The sequence below is a fragment of the Dipteris shenzhenensis genome, chromosome 9 (genome assembly GCF_047967505.1).
Source record: "Dipteris shenzhenensis isolate YYH24624 ecotype China chromosome 9, Dip_SZ_1.0, whole genome shotgun sequence".
NCBI classification, from domain to species: Eukaryota; Viridiplantae; Streptophyta; class Polypodiopsida; order Gleicheniales; family Dipteridaceae; genus Dipteris; species Dipteris shenzhenensis.
In genome coordinates this window covers 44,000,696-44,014,681 of record NC_141604.1, presented here as the reverse complement: position 1 = coordinate 44,014,681, position 13,986 = coordinate 44,000,696, and the positions used below count along the sequence as shown (strand labels likewise).

General features: G+C 46.4%; 1 protein-coding gene across 3 annotated transcripts in view; it reads right to left on the bottom strand.

Moving 5' to 3' along the window:
• Positions 1-12,591, bottom strand: part of PPD6 (thylakoid lumenal protein (Mog1/PsbP/DUF1795-like photosystem II reaction center PsbP family protein)) — a 28,759-nt gene extending 16,168 nt beyond the window's left edge. For 2 of the 3 annotated variants that reach the window (XM_087379905.1, XM_087379904.1), the window contains exons 1-2: positions 11,708-12,591; positions 10,364-10,680 (exon numbers count right to left, since the gene is read on the bottom strand). In XM_087379905.1, coding sequence (XP_087236031.1) covers positions 10,364-10,680; positions 11,708-12,059 — 669 coding nt within the window. In that variant the 5' untranslated portion in view covers positions 12,060-12,591. The remainder of the gene's footprint in view (positions 1-10,363; positions 10,681-11,707) is intronic. The other variant, XM_087379906.1, reaches the window with a different exon arrangement.
• Positions 12,592-13,986: the final 1,395 nt, after the last annotated feature.

Sequence of the window (13,986 nt, the reverse complement as noted above, 5' to 3'; positions counted from 1 at the left end):
AAGATTCTCGCAGTAGCACACATACAGAGGATGACGTGACGCAACCAAACGACTATGTGGACTCATTCCCACCAGAGGTAGAAAACACTGAACTCTGTGCCCTCTACCATTTACTCCAAGCTTCCAAAACTAAAAGACTTGACGTTAAACTTCCGGAAGCCTACACTGGTCAATGAAATCGCCGAACAATTGACCAATGGCTCGCAAAATTGCGCATGTACTTTGATACTGTTAACCTCTCTGAAGGCGAAAAGATTGCCTTGGTAGCCTCCCTCCTTAAGGATACAGCTTTTCTATGGTGGCAAAGACGCTTAAAGGACGGCAAAAGTGTGTTAACATGGGAACGTTTTGAACACGTGCTCCGTAAGCAGTTCATACCTACCAATGCGGACTTCCAAGCACGTTCAAAACTCCGACAGTTGGAGCAAACAGGCTCCTTGTCTTCCTACATCTCTCAATTCACCACATTGGTGCTGGAGATTGATGGTTTAACTGAGAATGATCACCTTCATGCTTTCATCTCAGGCCTAAATCCCTCGTTACGCATTGATGTCCTTAAAGCAAACATCACCACCATAGCTGGCGCTATTGCTTACGCAGAGCGCATTACAGATTTCCAAAACACACGGAAGCAGAGTGCTAATCGAACACAGAACTCTACTATGGCCAAAGGTGCTCGCCCTCAAGATAACTCCAGGTTTAGAAAAAACTCGGGTAATCAAGGTCAGCGACAGTCTCAAGATCCCCAGAAGTCTCAGAAATCATATGGTGGAAGCACTCCTTCAAGGATCAAGCCTCTTCTTCTTCATAAAGTCATTACCGTCATCCCCAACATAAAGATGTGGCCACTGACAAGAAGAACAACTCTAGCACAAAAGGACTTTGTACCATCTGTACAGGCGACCATAGATGGTTCGATTGTCCCAAGCAACCAAAGCAAAACTCCAATATGGAACCTAGCACTTCCCAAACAGAAGATGCTACCCCAGTACAAGACAAGAAAGGCAAAGCTGTTCGAATGGCAAATACCATCCACCTGAGCCTTGCCAGCAACCCCGAACCTTCCCTGGCCACTTAAGTACTTTGTGTTCAAGGATCGATTCGTGGAACAACGGTCACTATCCTCATCAACAGTGGCTGCTCCCATAACTTCCTAGCTAGTTCTATGGTCGACAAACTTCGATTGACCACCAGTCCTAGTCTCATGGACTATCAGATTGAACTCGCAAATGGAACTACCTTCTTGTGCAACACCAGAATCAAAAACTTGTCTTTTCGCATCCAACATTATACGGACAAGTTGAACTTCGACATCATGCCTCTTTCTCGGTACGATGTCATACTTGGACAATAGTGGCTCCATGACTATGATCCATCAATTAGTTTTCGCAGCCATACTATCCAGTTTGTCCACCAGGGAAAACTTATTGAGCTAACTGGTTCTAGGGACTCTTCTTCAACCCCAGTTGCCTCTGCCCTACAAGTAAAGAAGTGGGTTCGTAAACATCAAGTAAAGACTTCACTTCTGTTGGTTACGGCAGTAGAGGAGACACCAACAAAGGATCCTCCTGAATACCTCAACCAACCTTTTTTCCAGCCCTACCTGGATATTTTTCCACAGGAATTGCCAAAGCAGTTACTACCTCGACGACCAGTGGATCACCCAATCGAACTTATTGCCAGCAGTAATCCACCGTTGAAACTTCCTTATCCGGTTTCTTACACTCAAAATGAAGAAATCCAAAGACAAGTGACCGAACTACTCGACAAAGGTCACATTCGGCCCAGTCGCAGCCCTTTCAGATCTCCTGTACTACTTGTGGAAAAAAAGAATAAGTCAATGCGCCTCTGCATCGACTACCGAGCCCTCAACAAGCTCACTATCAAAAACAAGTATCCATTGCCTCGCATCGATGACCTCTTCGATCAACTTCTACACGCAACACAATTCTCAAAGATTGATCTTCGTTCAGGTTATCATCAAATTCGCATAGGAGAAGGCGATGAGTACAAGACAGCTTTTCGAACAAAGTATGGACACTATGAATGTTTGGTCATGCCTTTTGGGTTAAACAATGCCCCGGCCACATTCATGACACTAATGAACGACATCTTCAGGCCTTTCCTCGATAAGTTCGTCATTGTTTACCTCGATGACATCCTCGTTTTCAGCAGATCCCTACATGAGCACAAACAACATCTTTACCAAGTTTTTGAAGTTCTCTGCGCAAATTCTCTCTACATCAACATTGAGAAGAGTGAGTTCTTCAAGACCCAACTCGAATATTTGGGACATGTTATTTCAGCTCAAGGCATCTCTGTGGATCCCAAGAAGGTCGAGGTAATCCGAAACTGGCCTACTCCTAAGACTGTTCATGATGTCCACTCTTTTCTCGGATTGGCAAACTTCTACCATACAAAGGTCTATCAGTTTTCCGAAATCGCAGCTCTTATGTCCAAATTATTGAAAAGCACAGCAGTTTTTCAGTGGCTTTCCAAAACAGAGTATAGTTTCCAACAACTCAAGCAAGCACTCACTACCACACCAGTTATGGCTATTGCTGACCCAAACCTTCCATTTGAGGTCATGACCGATGCTTCCGACATCGCTACAGGAGCAGACTTGATGCAAGAAGGCAGAGTTATTGCTTTTGACAGCCATAAACATTCTAATATCCAAACCCGATACCCGGTTTATGATAAGGAGTTTCTTGCCGTTGTAAATGCTTATCGCTCTTGGAAACATTATCTCATGGGAGCCGACTCGGTGGTCAAGACAGACCATCACTCTTTAAAGTATATCTTTACTCAGCCAGTCATGAACGCTCCCCAAGCACGTTGGGTTGAGTTTTTGGCCAACTTTCACATGACCATTGAGTACATTCCAGGACTACGCAATGTAGTTGCAGATGCTCTCAGCAGGTTAACTCTAGCATCAGCTATGGTAATCTCTACATTATTTGTGGATGTTCCGAATTCATTCAAAGGGAAGTATTTCAATGATAAAGACTTCGGCACAATAGTACAAGTTCTTTCAAAAGATCAACCTTCGACTTCCGAACACAAGATTTTCTCATCCTATTCTTATACGGACGACCTTCTGTATTATCAAGATCACGTCTGTGTACCACATGACAAGGATGTTCGACGTCTTTTGTTAAAAGAGCATCATGTAGTTCCTTATGCTGCCCATCTAGGCATCAACAAGACTTATAGGTTACTCAGTGCAACATACTACTGGCCTCAGATGAAAAGCGACGTCATCAAAATGGTTACATCTTGCTTATCTTGTCAACAAATGAAAGCAAGCCGACGACTTCCAACAGGACTTCTTCAGCCTCTTCCAGTTCCAACTGAAAGGTGGGAAAGTATTTCCATGGATTTCATTACAACACTACCACAATCCTCCAGAGGTAACACTCAGATTATGGTAATTGTTGATTGATTGTCCAAAATGGCGCACTTTGTTGCTTGCAAAAGCAGTGCACAGGCTCCGGACATAGCCAAACTCTTCATACAACACATCTTCCGACACCATGGATTGCCCAAGAATATCATATCCGACAGAGATCCTAAGTTTACCAGTCACTTTTGGATTTCACTCTTCGAATCTTTGGGTGTTCAATTCAGCCTATCACCCAGAATTAGATGGCCAGACTGAAAGAGTCAACCAAGTTCTAGAAGAAATGCTTCGACATTATATTCAATCACGCCTAGCAGCTTGGGAAGAGTATCTACCACTCCTTGAGTTTGCTTATAATAACTCTTTCCATAGTGCCATCAGCATGACTCCATTCCAAGCAGCTTATGGACACACTCCGATTGTACCAACGAATTTTGTACTTCAGCATCGAGTGGCCCTAGCTGATCAACTGGTTCAAGAAATGCAAGACATTCTACTCCAAGTTAGGGATCATATGCGAAAAGCGCAAGAGCGGTATCAACGGTCTGCCAACAAACATAGACGTCACCTGGAATTTAACACTGGTGACATGGTGCTATTATTTGTAGCCCCACATCGCTATAAGACGGTTAAGTCTATGTTTCCTAAGTTGCGACCAAGATACTATGGACCTTTCCGGATCATCAAGAAAAATTCATCTTTAAGTTACAAATTGGAATTACCACCATCATGGGGTAAAATCCATCCGACATTTCATATTTCTTGGCTAAAGACGTACATTCCAGGCAATGAAGCAGTTCCTCCTGCAGGTGATTATGTCCCAGAAATCGAAGACGATTATGTTCTCCTTATTCCTGAGCATATTCTGGACCATCGACAGCGAGAGACTCGACATCGACTTATCACAGAATTCCTTGTTCTTTGGCGAGATCTGGACGACTCCAACGCTACTTGGCAATCTGATGAAGACTTACAGCAGTACCCTAACATTTTACAGCAGTATTTTCAGAATTTACCGTGATATTTTCTGCATCAGTTCATTATCTCCACCAGGGTCTTATTTTGAGTGGGAGGGGATGTCACAATCTGTGACGTATTCCTTTCTCTATATCTAGACCTATGGATGGTTTGATGAATGGACACTTGTGGAAGGGTATGCCCTTTCAACAGGACACTTCCTATGAGGCACAACCCTTCACAAGAGACATTCTATGGAAGAGACACTCCTATTGTAATGTACCCTCTCATCAAGGGTCACACCCTTCACAAGGGGTACACACCTCTTCATGCACATACACTTTGGAGTACACACCTTTTCATGTGTGACTCTTCACTCTCTATATAAGAGAGGCCCAATTGTATGGATGACACACGACAGCTACACTACAAACACCCAAGCAATACAATTATTCCTTGTTCTCTGCTATTTCAGTCTCGTTTTTGTTCCTTAGCACAATATAGTAAATCTAGGATTTCTTACACCTCCTAGAAGAGGCTGCCTGTGAAGGGCCCTGCATGCTAGCCTAAATGGCTATCAAAGTGTGAACCGTGTCAGTCCAAATACCTGTGAATACCTGTGATGGGTGTATCTGGGTGCCATCCAAGGCCTCTGTACATCTCGCTCTCCAAATGTGCCAAGAGGAAATGTTAGCCAAAATCTCCCAAGAGGTGTCCACTGAAGCATGGGAAGCTCTGAAGGGAGTAAGTGGTACATCCTGAAGAGAGCAGGGCTCTATCACCTACCGGTGGACCGAGAGTGCCCAAGAAGAAGGCTCACCCTCATAAAACACCTGAGGCCCAATAAGGGATAACCATGTGACCGAGTCCCAAGTTGTGAAGAAAGGGGAAGTATGAAAAATGTTGAGTATCCGAGCAACCCCTTTCCAAACAGTCCTCGCCTGACTGCAGTCCCAAAGGCAGTCGCACTGACTCCTCTGCAAAATGACAGCGAGGGCAAGTGGTATCAGTCCCAAATCGTGATCTCCACTGGTTCACTGCAATCCCTCCATGAATAGAAAGCCAAAAAAAAAGAGTGATCTTTCTATTTCGGAGGGATTTCCAGAGCCTCCTCCAGAAATTCCTACGCAAATCTACAGTGATGAAGAAGCTGTCCCAATGGGGGGGCTCTGGAGGGAATCCAACCCCTATTGATCAGCTGAAATCTCCTGGCATTACCAACCATGAAACGAAAGAAGGGAATCCCCCTCTCTTGGTGCCCATGATCTATCCACTTCCACTCTCCTAGATCCCACTGCAAGCACCTAATAGGTGCACCTCTATATAACCACAATCTCCAGGATCCCAGGGCCAAGAGCAAAGGGTCAGGGTCTAAGTACCACTGCAAGCCCACTCCATGGTCCACAAAACCAGCAATCCTGACAGGCTGGAAGGCAACCTCTAAAAGGATATCATCTGTGGATCTAGAGAGTATACCTCCATCCCCAACGTCAAAGACCAGTGCATCTTCCTCGAGACCTCGAAGAGCGATCACCCGTAGAGGAAATGCTATCCTCGAAAAAGCTCCCATCCATGTGGTGGAAGTAATAGGCATCTCTGCTCCTCCCTCTGCAAGGCTACCAACTGCCGGCGGATACCAATCTCCCGCCTAAGTACCTCACCTCGCCGAGCACTAGCGACAGACTGAAAAGTCACTGATACTGGCAAGAGCTGTGGCCACATGTGAAGGATCGGCCACCCCCCCTGTAAGTGAGAAACCCAGATCTCCAAGACTGCCTCTGTGAGAGTCTCATCTGTGTATAAGGCATCGGGGATCCTGATACTGTGAGACCATCCTCTCAAATGGGGCTCTGAGATAGACAAAACTACAGGAAAATGGTCGGAGGTGGAAATACCAGGTGCAATGCAAACTGTCCCCCCTCTATCAAGAGCCCAGTCATCCACGTAGAATCTATCAATCCGAGCATGGATAGGCATCTGCACCCTACGATTCGACCACGAAAACAAAAGTGACTGAGACTGAATATGAAATGCATCAATCTTTGCCACTGAACCTGAGCAAAAAGGCATCCCAAGCTGCTCTCTCGAGGGAACGAATACCACCTTCTCTACCTCCTTGCTTATCGGATGGTGCCTCAATCATGTTGAAGTCACCTCCAATAATCCACGAATCTGCAATGTCAGCCCATGAGAGCAACTCTTTTCAAAAAAGAACACGGTCCCCTCTCTTATTCGGAGCGTAGAGGTTTAGGAAACCAACCTTACATCCGTCATTCAAAAGTAAAATCCACTGGGCCCTGGAGGGGGTGATGGTACCGTGTCCAATGACCAGAGGGAGAATAGAATCTGAAACTGATATGCATGTACCTCCTCTGGTTCCCAAGGCAAGAAGCCAAAAAGTCCGGCCTGAAAACTGCTTACCTGACTTGGAGCAATCTCTAGCGTCTAGTTTGTGTTCCTGAAGAAAAAGAATGTCTAAGGAACCACCTGACACACCTGGATGGAGCTGATTCCTAATCAGCTGTCTGTGACAACAATGACGGATGCCGCCCAATCCCTGTATATTCCAACTGGCTATCCTCGTCGGCGGGAGGAAGCGGGTTGGAATACCTTACCCGACCTGGTGGCAGAAAAAGAACCCTCCACCGGAGCTGATCTCCTGTCATACACACGAGGTCCAAGGGGAGAAAAGTCCATAGGTGAGAGAGAAAGATCTCTCAATAGGGATGCTGATAACTGGCTCTCCAAAAGTGAAAGGTACAAAATCATCATCTGGGAGGTCAGAGAGGTCCTCAAGAGCGGAAAAGGAGTTCTGCTGAGCCAGTCCTGGGAAGGGGGTCCGAAGGATTCCCACCGAAGCAGGGAGAGAATGTAAGACCCCCTTCCCTCTATCCACGGAAGGAGGCACCTGTACTTGGTCCTGATCAAGAAGTGCTGCGGACGAGGTGCCAACAACCTGGGCTGCTGAGGGAGGTACAGCCTGATCCTGGGGTGGAGTGGAAGAAGGCTCCTGAACACTAGGCTCCAAGGCATTAGCCTCCCGAGGCTCCAAGGGGGATGCCTCCAAAGCGGTGGAAATGGACTAAGCAGGAGAATGAGAAGGCCGCCTCTATGTGCCCCCCAATGAGAACCTACCTGCATAAAGGGCGGAAATCGCCTACATCCACTGGTCCTAAAAGCCCAATTTGGATCCACATGGTGCCTCTAAGAAAGCCATCCACTCTGTCATAAGCCTTCTCAAAATCTAATAGGACGATAGGAAGAGGTTGGGCCTCCTCCCTTGCCCAATCAACTATGTCCCAAAAAGAGAAGATGTTGTCCGCGATGCTCCTCTCCTCAACAAAACCTCTATGATCGCACGCCACTAGTGGATGTCAGCCCAGTCCACCCATGATCAAACAGATCCATCCACAAGCAAGCGAGTGGGGAAGCAACCCCGAATTGAAAGTCTTCAGAAAGTCGACCACAAGGGAGTGCGAATGTGCTCCCAAAACACACTCTGGTGAGCAGAGCCCGCTTCTTTTGGGCCCGCATCTCATTTACCTTATTCCTTGGTACCATGGTTTTACGGTTGTTGACTCATCATATACCACACTTTCCAATGACGCTCAGGTTCCTTGGGGCTCCCCAAGGAGTATAGCCTCAGTTTTTCCTTTGGGCAGTGTTGGCATGACGAACACCTAGAGAGGCCAGATCACTTCCACGTGGGAGACTAGGCTCTGCATAGAGGTGGAAAGACGACTCTCGATGGGCTTACTTGGTAGAGGATTAGGATTGTGGGCTGGTAGGGCAAGAGGTGGGTCCTCTCAAATAGGGAGGAAGCTCATTGGAAACTCTGGCTTTGGGAGGGATGCCCCTCAAGGAGTTTCAGTGGGATCTAAGAGAGTGGTTTTGGCCTACTCGAGTACGGCACTCAGACAGGATACAGGAGATACCCTTCTTCTCTTACATGACCCAGATAGGATGCCGCTTGCAGTTGGGCATAGAAACATGGACCCCCTCGAGAAAGAGGCATTGGATCAAGCAGGAGGTCCCTAGGGAGATGATTCCCATTTCTGGTCACGTCTCTAGTCCAATTTGCAACCACCGAAGCTTTCCTACTTTACTTGGATTGTAGCTCATGGAGGATTGCCCATCGGCCCCTAGCTGGAGCAGATGAGGGTGGACGGTAGATGCCACAATTGCACAGATGGAGTGACTCAGACGATTCCTCACTATGCGCGAGTACCTAGCGCATGGAGAGAGACTTCACATGGGGGATGGTTGCTTGGCTCACGCACATGCATTCTCGATCGACCCCAGAGCCTTTGCCTTTCAAATTGATGGCAGATAGTAACCAAGATTGAGGCACATGAGGCAGTTCCTCCCAGGCGTACAAGCCCCGCACCCACCACAGAGGATAGTGTGTGGGAGACGGTTGCTAGCATCACCACATGGCACATCTGGGTCGCCCGCTGCTATTGGGTGATGGGAGACCAGCCGATCACTCCGACGGCCACTCTAGTCGCCATCTGGCAAGATATCATTTACACTCAGAAAGCTATTTGGGAGCGTGGGACTCTTGGGTCTAGAGCAACCGCTGAAAGGCAGGAGCACTTTTGCCAGACATGGCCCGCAGGCTCCTTCTATGTTTTCACAGAGGTATTCAATGGTTGTATAGTCCACCACTGTGGTTGTTAGCCCCTGTTCCAGAGACGCCCTAGCTAGTATGCTGGGAGCTCAGGAAACAGGTTGGCCCTATTCAAGTGGCAACCAGTTTTTTCCTTTTCTTTTTCCCATGGTAAGCACCGTCTGGGTTGTTTGCTGATTTGTATGGCGGTTTTTTTTCAAGCATTAATAGAAGTTCCTTTTCTCTGTTTTTTCTTTTTAATGTGCTCCCAAAAGCTACTAATAGAAGGAGGTAATTATTCCAAGGTGTCCTGTGGGTCCGAATGTCATCGAGGCCAGCAATGCACCAAATGGGAAGGGAAAGGGAAGGGGCAAGTGACAAGGGACAAGGAGCCCTCAAGGGACTTGAAACGATCCTGAAGGCTGGTAGTGTAGCTGAGAGGGTGAGAAGCCAAAACAGGCCTGCTCACAGCTTGGAAGGGTGAACAGACCAGCCCTGCTGGCAAAAAAGGGGTGAAAAGGCGAGAGGCAGGGCAGGAGAGGGAGAGGGTGGAAGCAAAGAGGGCGGCAAAGGCAGCAGCAGCGGACAGGGACGGCCTGAAAGGCTCTGGAAAATCAGTGCGAGGGGCCGTTCTAGCCCCAGGGCTGTAGGCAGTTATGCAAGGCATGTGTAAGGCCTTTCTACAGCACAAGCCCATGGGGGCCCTGACAGCCAGCAAGAGCTGGCAGAAACAGCACGTGGGAGGGGGGAGCGAACCAGCCTGTGAACAGGCGGCTGGGCAGCTCATGAGAGGCTGCCAGCAAACCCGTTCAAGTCCCATTCTGTCAGAAGGCATGCCAAGGGAGAAGGCAGGCGAGAGAGGAGGGGCAGTGTGAGGGGAGGCGGAGACGCGGGCTAGCAGGGCTGGTGTCGCTTTGTGAACTGCCACCCCTTAGTGGACAGTCACAACGATTTTAAAGGCTATGATTGTTCACTGATGACTTCTTGCATGAGCCATGACACCTCAGTACATTTCCTACAGCATTAGGACAGATTTTCACAAGGAAATCAGGCCACAAGTCATCACACTCTATTCACATTTGTGAATTGCACGTCATTACAGACTTCTCTATAGAAATAAGTTGAGTGTTCAAATATGCAGCGTTTTTTCAATGCCTGCTATCACCACTTTATAACATTGACATATTTTTGCTGTGTTTTTCTGCAGTTGTATTATGATTTTCATTAATCCAAAGTTCTTACTTCGGTCAGTTCGCTCAGAACTCAGGAATCTCATAAAAGCAGGCATGGAACTGGAACAACAGCCAGAAAGATTGCTAAAGAACAGAAGCAGAGCAATACATTGCAAACCCACTCACTATGTAGACATTTGCACTTCTGGACAAAGAGCTTACCGTTTGGTTGCCATGCTGCTCTATATGTGTCTCTACAACTTCATCAGGATCATAACTATTACCAGTCACAAATGGACCAAGAGCTGAGATCAGTTTTTCCGGATTACCAATCTCCTCAATCTTTGCATTCGGCTTGTTGGTGAGACGTACCATTGGAGATGCAACAACTTGCACAGTTCCCTGTTTTGCATCCTCAAATTTCACCTCCACCCACGGCTCTGCACACTTTGGCTGACAGTAATTTCCTGACAGAATGTTGGCAACTCGTGCCTGCTTCCAGCTGGGAGGAAGCACAAACTGGTAAGGTTGTACGTTACCTGCAAAGTATTGAAAAAAATGTCTTCGTGTTTTGATTAATGATATACATATTAATATCACACACAACTGGCTTTCAATAACTTTTGCCATAAGGGAAACACATAAGGGATTTTTAACACAGGAATGGATCCCACAGCATAATTTTGTATGCAAGACTTGTTGACACGGAAGTTTTACCAAGAGCATCGGAACGCAATGGATCAAGAATTGAGGTAATGCATACAAGAGATTCTGAAGATACCGCTGAGCAAGCAAGAGGCGAATCAAAAAACAAAGATAATGTGAATCCTTCGTGAGGATGAGCAAGGACAGACAATGACGCTCACACGTCACTCTGAGTGAACTTTTGTCATTCATACCATTAATAATGGTTCACAACGCAAAGCTAGAACGTATCCAACCCTGGCGATTGAGAATTATAAGTAAAAGACCAAGCCTAGCATGGAGCACAATAGTCCATTGCTCTACCAAAAACGGTTGCAGCAGCCCCAGTCCCATAGTCCATTGCTCTATCAGCTGCAGCACGTACGTATACGAATGATGTTTTTGATCTAATAGTGGCCTCTTCATGTCCATGTTGGATGGTAAAAACGGATGAATGGAATCAAACTATTCTTGACTTTAATTTTGTCGATGGAGATCAACGGCAAACTGTAGCAGGGCTCTCTTTTATGGTGCAAATTAAAGATTGCACAAAGCGGTCTAGATTGATCAAGACCCTGGAGAGTCATAGGATACTAGAAAACATTTGACCTTGCTTGAAATTGAGAGATTGTTGTACCATTGATATGCTTCCTTGAGAAAGTATAACGACAAAACATACATTATGATCCCCGATGGAACTAGTAAGCTTGACGTTCTCAATCGCACCAGCATGTTAAGACAGATCCCATAGCAAAGACACACAATAATGTATATAGACAGAATCTACAAGTCAAAGAGCTCACCATCGACGAGCTTGTATATTGATGGGACTTTTAAAAAAGCCCACAGATTGCTAAACAAATGTTGGTGGAGAACAAGTACCTGCTCTAAGAGCCGGAGTGTCTTTGTTCGTAGCCTTGAACTGCACAAAACCTTCGGCCGAAGGAGCAGGTGGAAGGTATGAACCTACCTCGATCTCCTTGGCATCAGTTCTTTCCGGAAGAACTAGGGAGCAACACCCAACTGCTGCTAAAGCGAGGAGCCCCTGTCGTCGACCCATGGGAGGAGTAGCAACCTCGTGGTTGCCAGGCAGGTGACAACGGAAGAGAAGACTATCTCTACGGGGCGCTGCCGTTGGGAGGTGGGGGTTCTTGGGCATAAGCCTTGCTGATGAATTCCATTGAGCTGAAGATGTGGGTAGTAATGTGGATGGAACAGCACATGTGGATACCATCTCGGGAGCCAGTGCGAATCCTTCTTCTGTCAATCAATTCTGACTATTGAAGATGCTCGCTCGCTCTCTCTCTCTCTCACACTCTCACACTCACTCATACACACGCAAGCTCGCTCGCGCGCTCTCTCTCTCTCTCTCTCTCTCTCTCTCTCTCTCTCTCACACACACTATGTTGGGCGTAGGACCCTTCTCTCCCTTCCCTCTTCCTCCCTCTCTTTCTCTCTTTCTCTCGCTCTTCCTCTCTTTCTCTCCTTCAAGGATATGCCCACGATAATAATTCACGTACACTTCGCTTCTTCTCTCCGTCTCTGTGTCTCTGTTACGGATATGCCCACGGATTTAACACCTCGCAGTGAAGAGGCGAATGAGGAAGTCTTAAGATTGTGCTTCGTTCTCCCACTCCCAATGCAAATGCAAACTACGTTGCTTCATTTCGTGCCGTCTGGAACTCTACTCAGCTTCCATGCACGCCAAATTGTGGATAATTCGCTCCTCTCCCCCTCCCTTAGACGTTTAGACCAAGCCACTAAAACATGTGAGTGGCACTCAGGATTCTATCCTGGTCTGGTCCTATGGGCACTTTCAATTTCAATACAACAACAACAAAATTTGCTACCCCTCTCGCTCACCATGGTTCACACTTTACCATGGTATGCTCGTAGCACCAACAAAACCGTTGGAAATGATCTTCGGTCCCTCTAGCACCGCCGTCCTCCCAAAGGACTTTCCCCCCAACAAAGGGTGCCCAAGCATGGATACTTGTTACATGATCAACCTAGGCCAAGTTGGGGAGTTCTGAAACCATATTAAAACACGTAAAAGGTGGTTACGCTTCACAGTCCACCTTTGTCTCCAATTCTCAAGAATGCAGCACGTTCTTCCTCCCTCATAGTCGCTCCCACACTTTCAACAATCCGGCCGTGAGTGAAAATGGACAACCCACAACCCTTTGCAAACCTCGTATGCTTGAAGAAGTCACCTCCAAGTACGTGTCTGGATTTCGCTTTAATCTTGTCCACGTTGCAATTACTTCTGCATAGTCAAGCAGTTCTAAGCTACCGCCATTATACTTTTGGCCAATGTAATGTACACATAGAGTACGTACTTCTCAGCAAAATATGACGTTGATAAATAGGTAGCAATTAAGCTTACACGTATGTTGACCAGCCTAGTCTATAGTTAAAAAAGGTGGCCTCTCCTTAAGCCACACGGACAACTTGGGGCCCTTGGATTTCTTATGATCCAAGGTTGCTAAGGTTTTGATGATTTTCCTATTGACTCATCGACCAACAAATCGACTCAATCTATAAATGACAACCTTGGACACTTGCAAAACAAAGTATTTCATTGAATTCATATGTCAGTTGGCATCATCATGCTATCATCCTCATTAGTTCATATGTGGGTTGGCATCCTCATGCTATCATCGAGGAGAAATTATGTTGAGATATTTCACAACCTCCTTCCTTTGTTAATTCTTGCACCTCCGCAAGACCTTGCTCCCTTACAACTTTCATCCATAGCCTTTCAGACGATCTTCGCAATCGCTTTAACTCTTACCTCAACCTTGTTCTCTATAAATAATATCCAACCACATCTTCTACTATGAAGCTTTAGTTACAATCCAAGGACAATCTTCATGAAGCTTTAGTTGCAATCCAATGACAATCGGAATATTGCACTAAGTTAAACTATCCAAGACTATGGTCCCCATGAAGGATATTCTGCTCTTATGATTTCATGCACTATCATCTTGCCATTTCTCCTTTAGTGATTTTGAGAGAGAGAGAGAGAGAGAGAGAGAGAGAGAGAGTCCTTAGTAGTACTCGTTTTGCAATACTAGTAGTTCTGTTTCTTTTTCATCCCTTTTGTCAAATAATAGGCATTAACTTAGGAGAAGTCTCTCCTCATTCAAGGACTATCCATT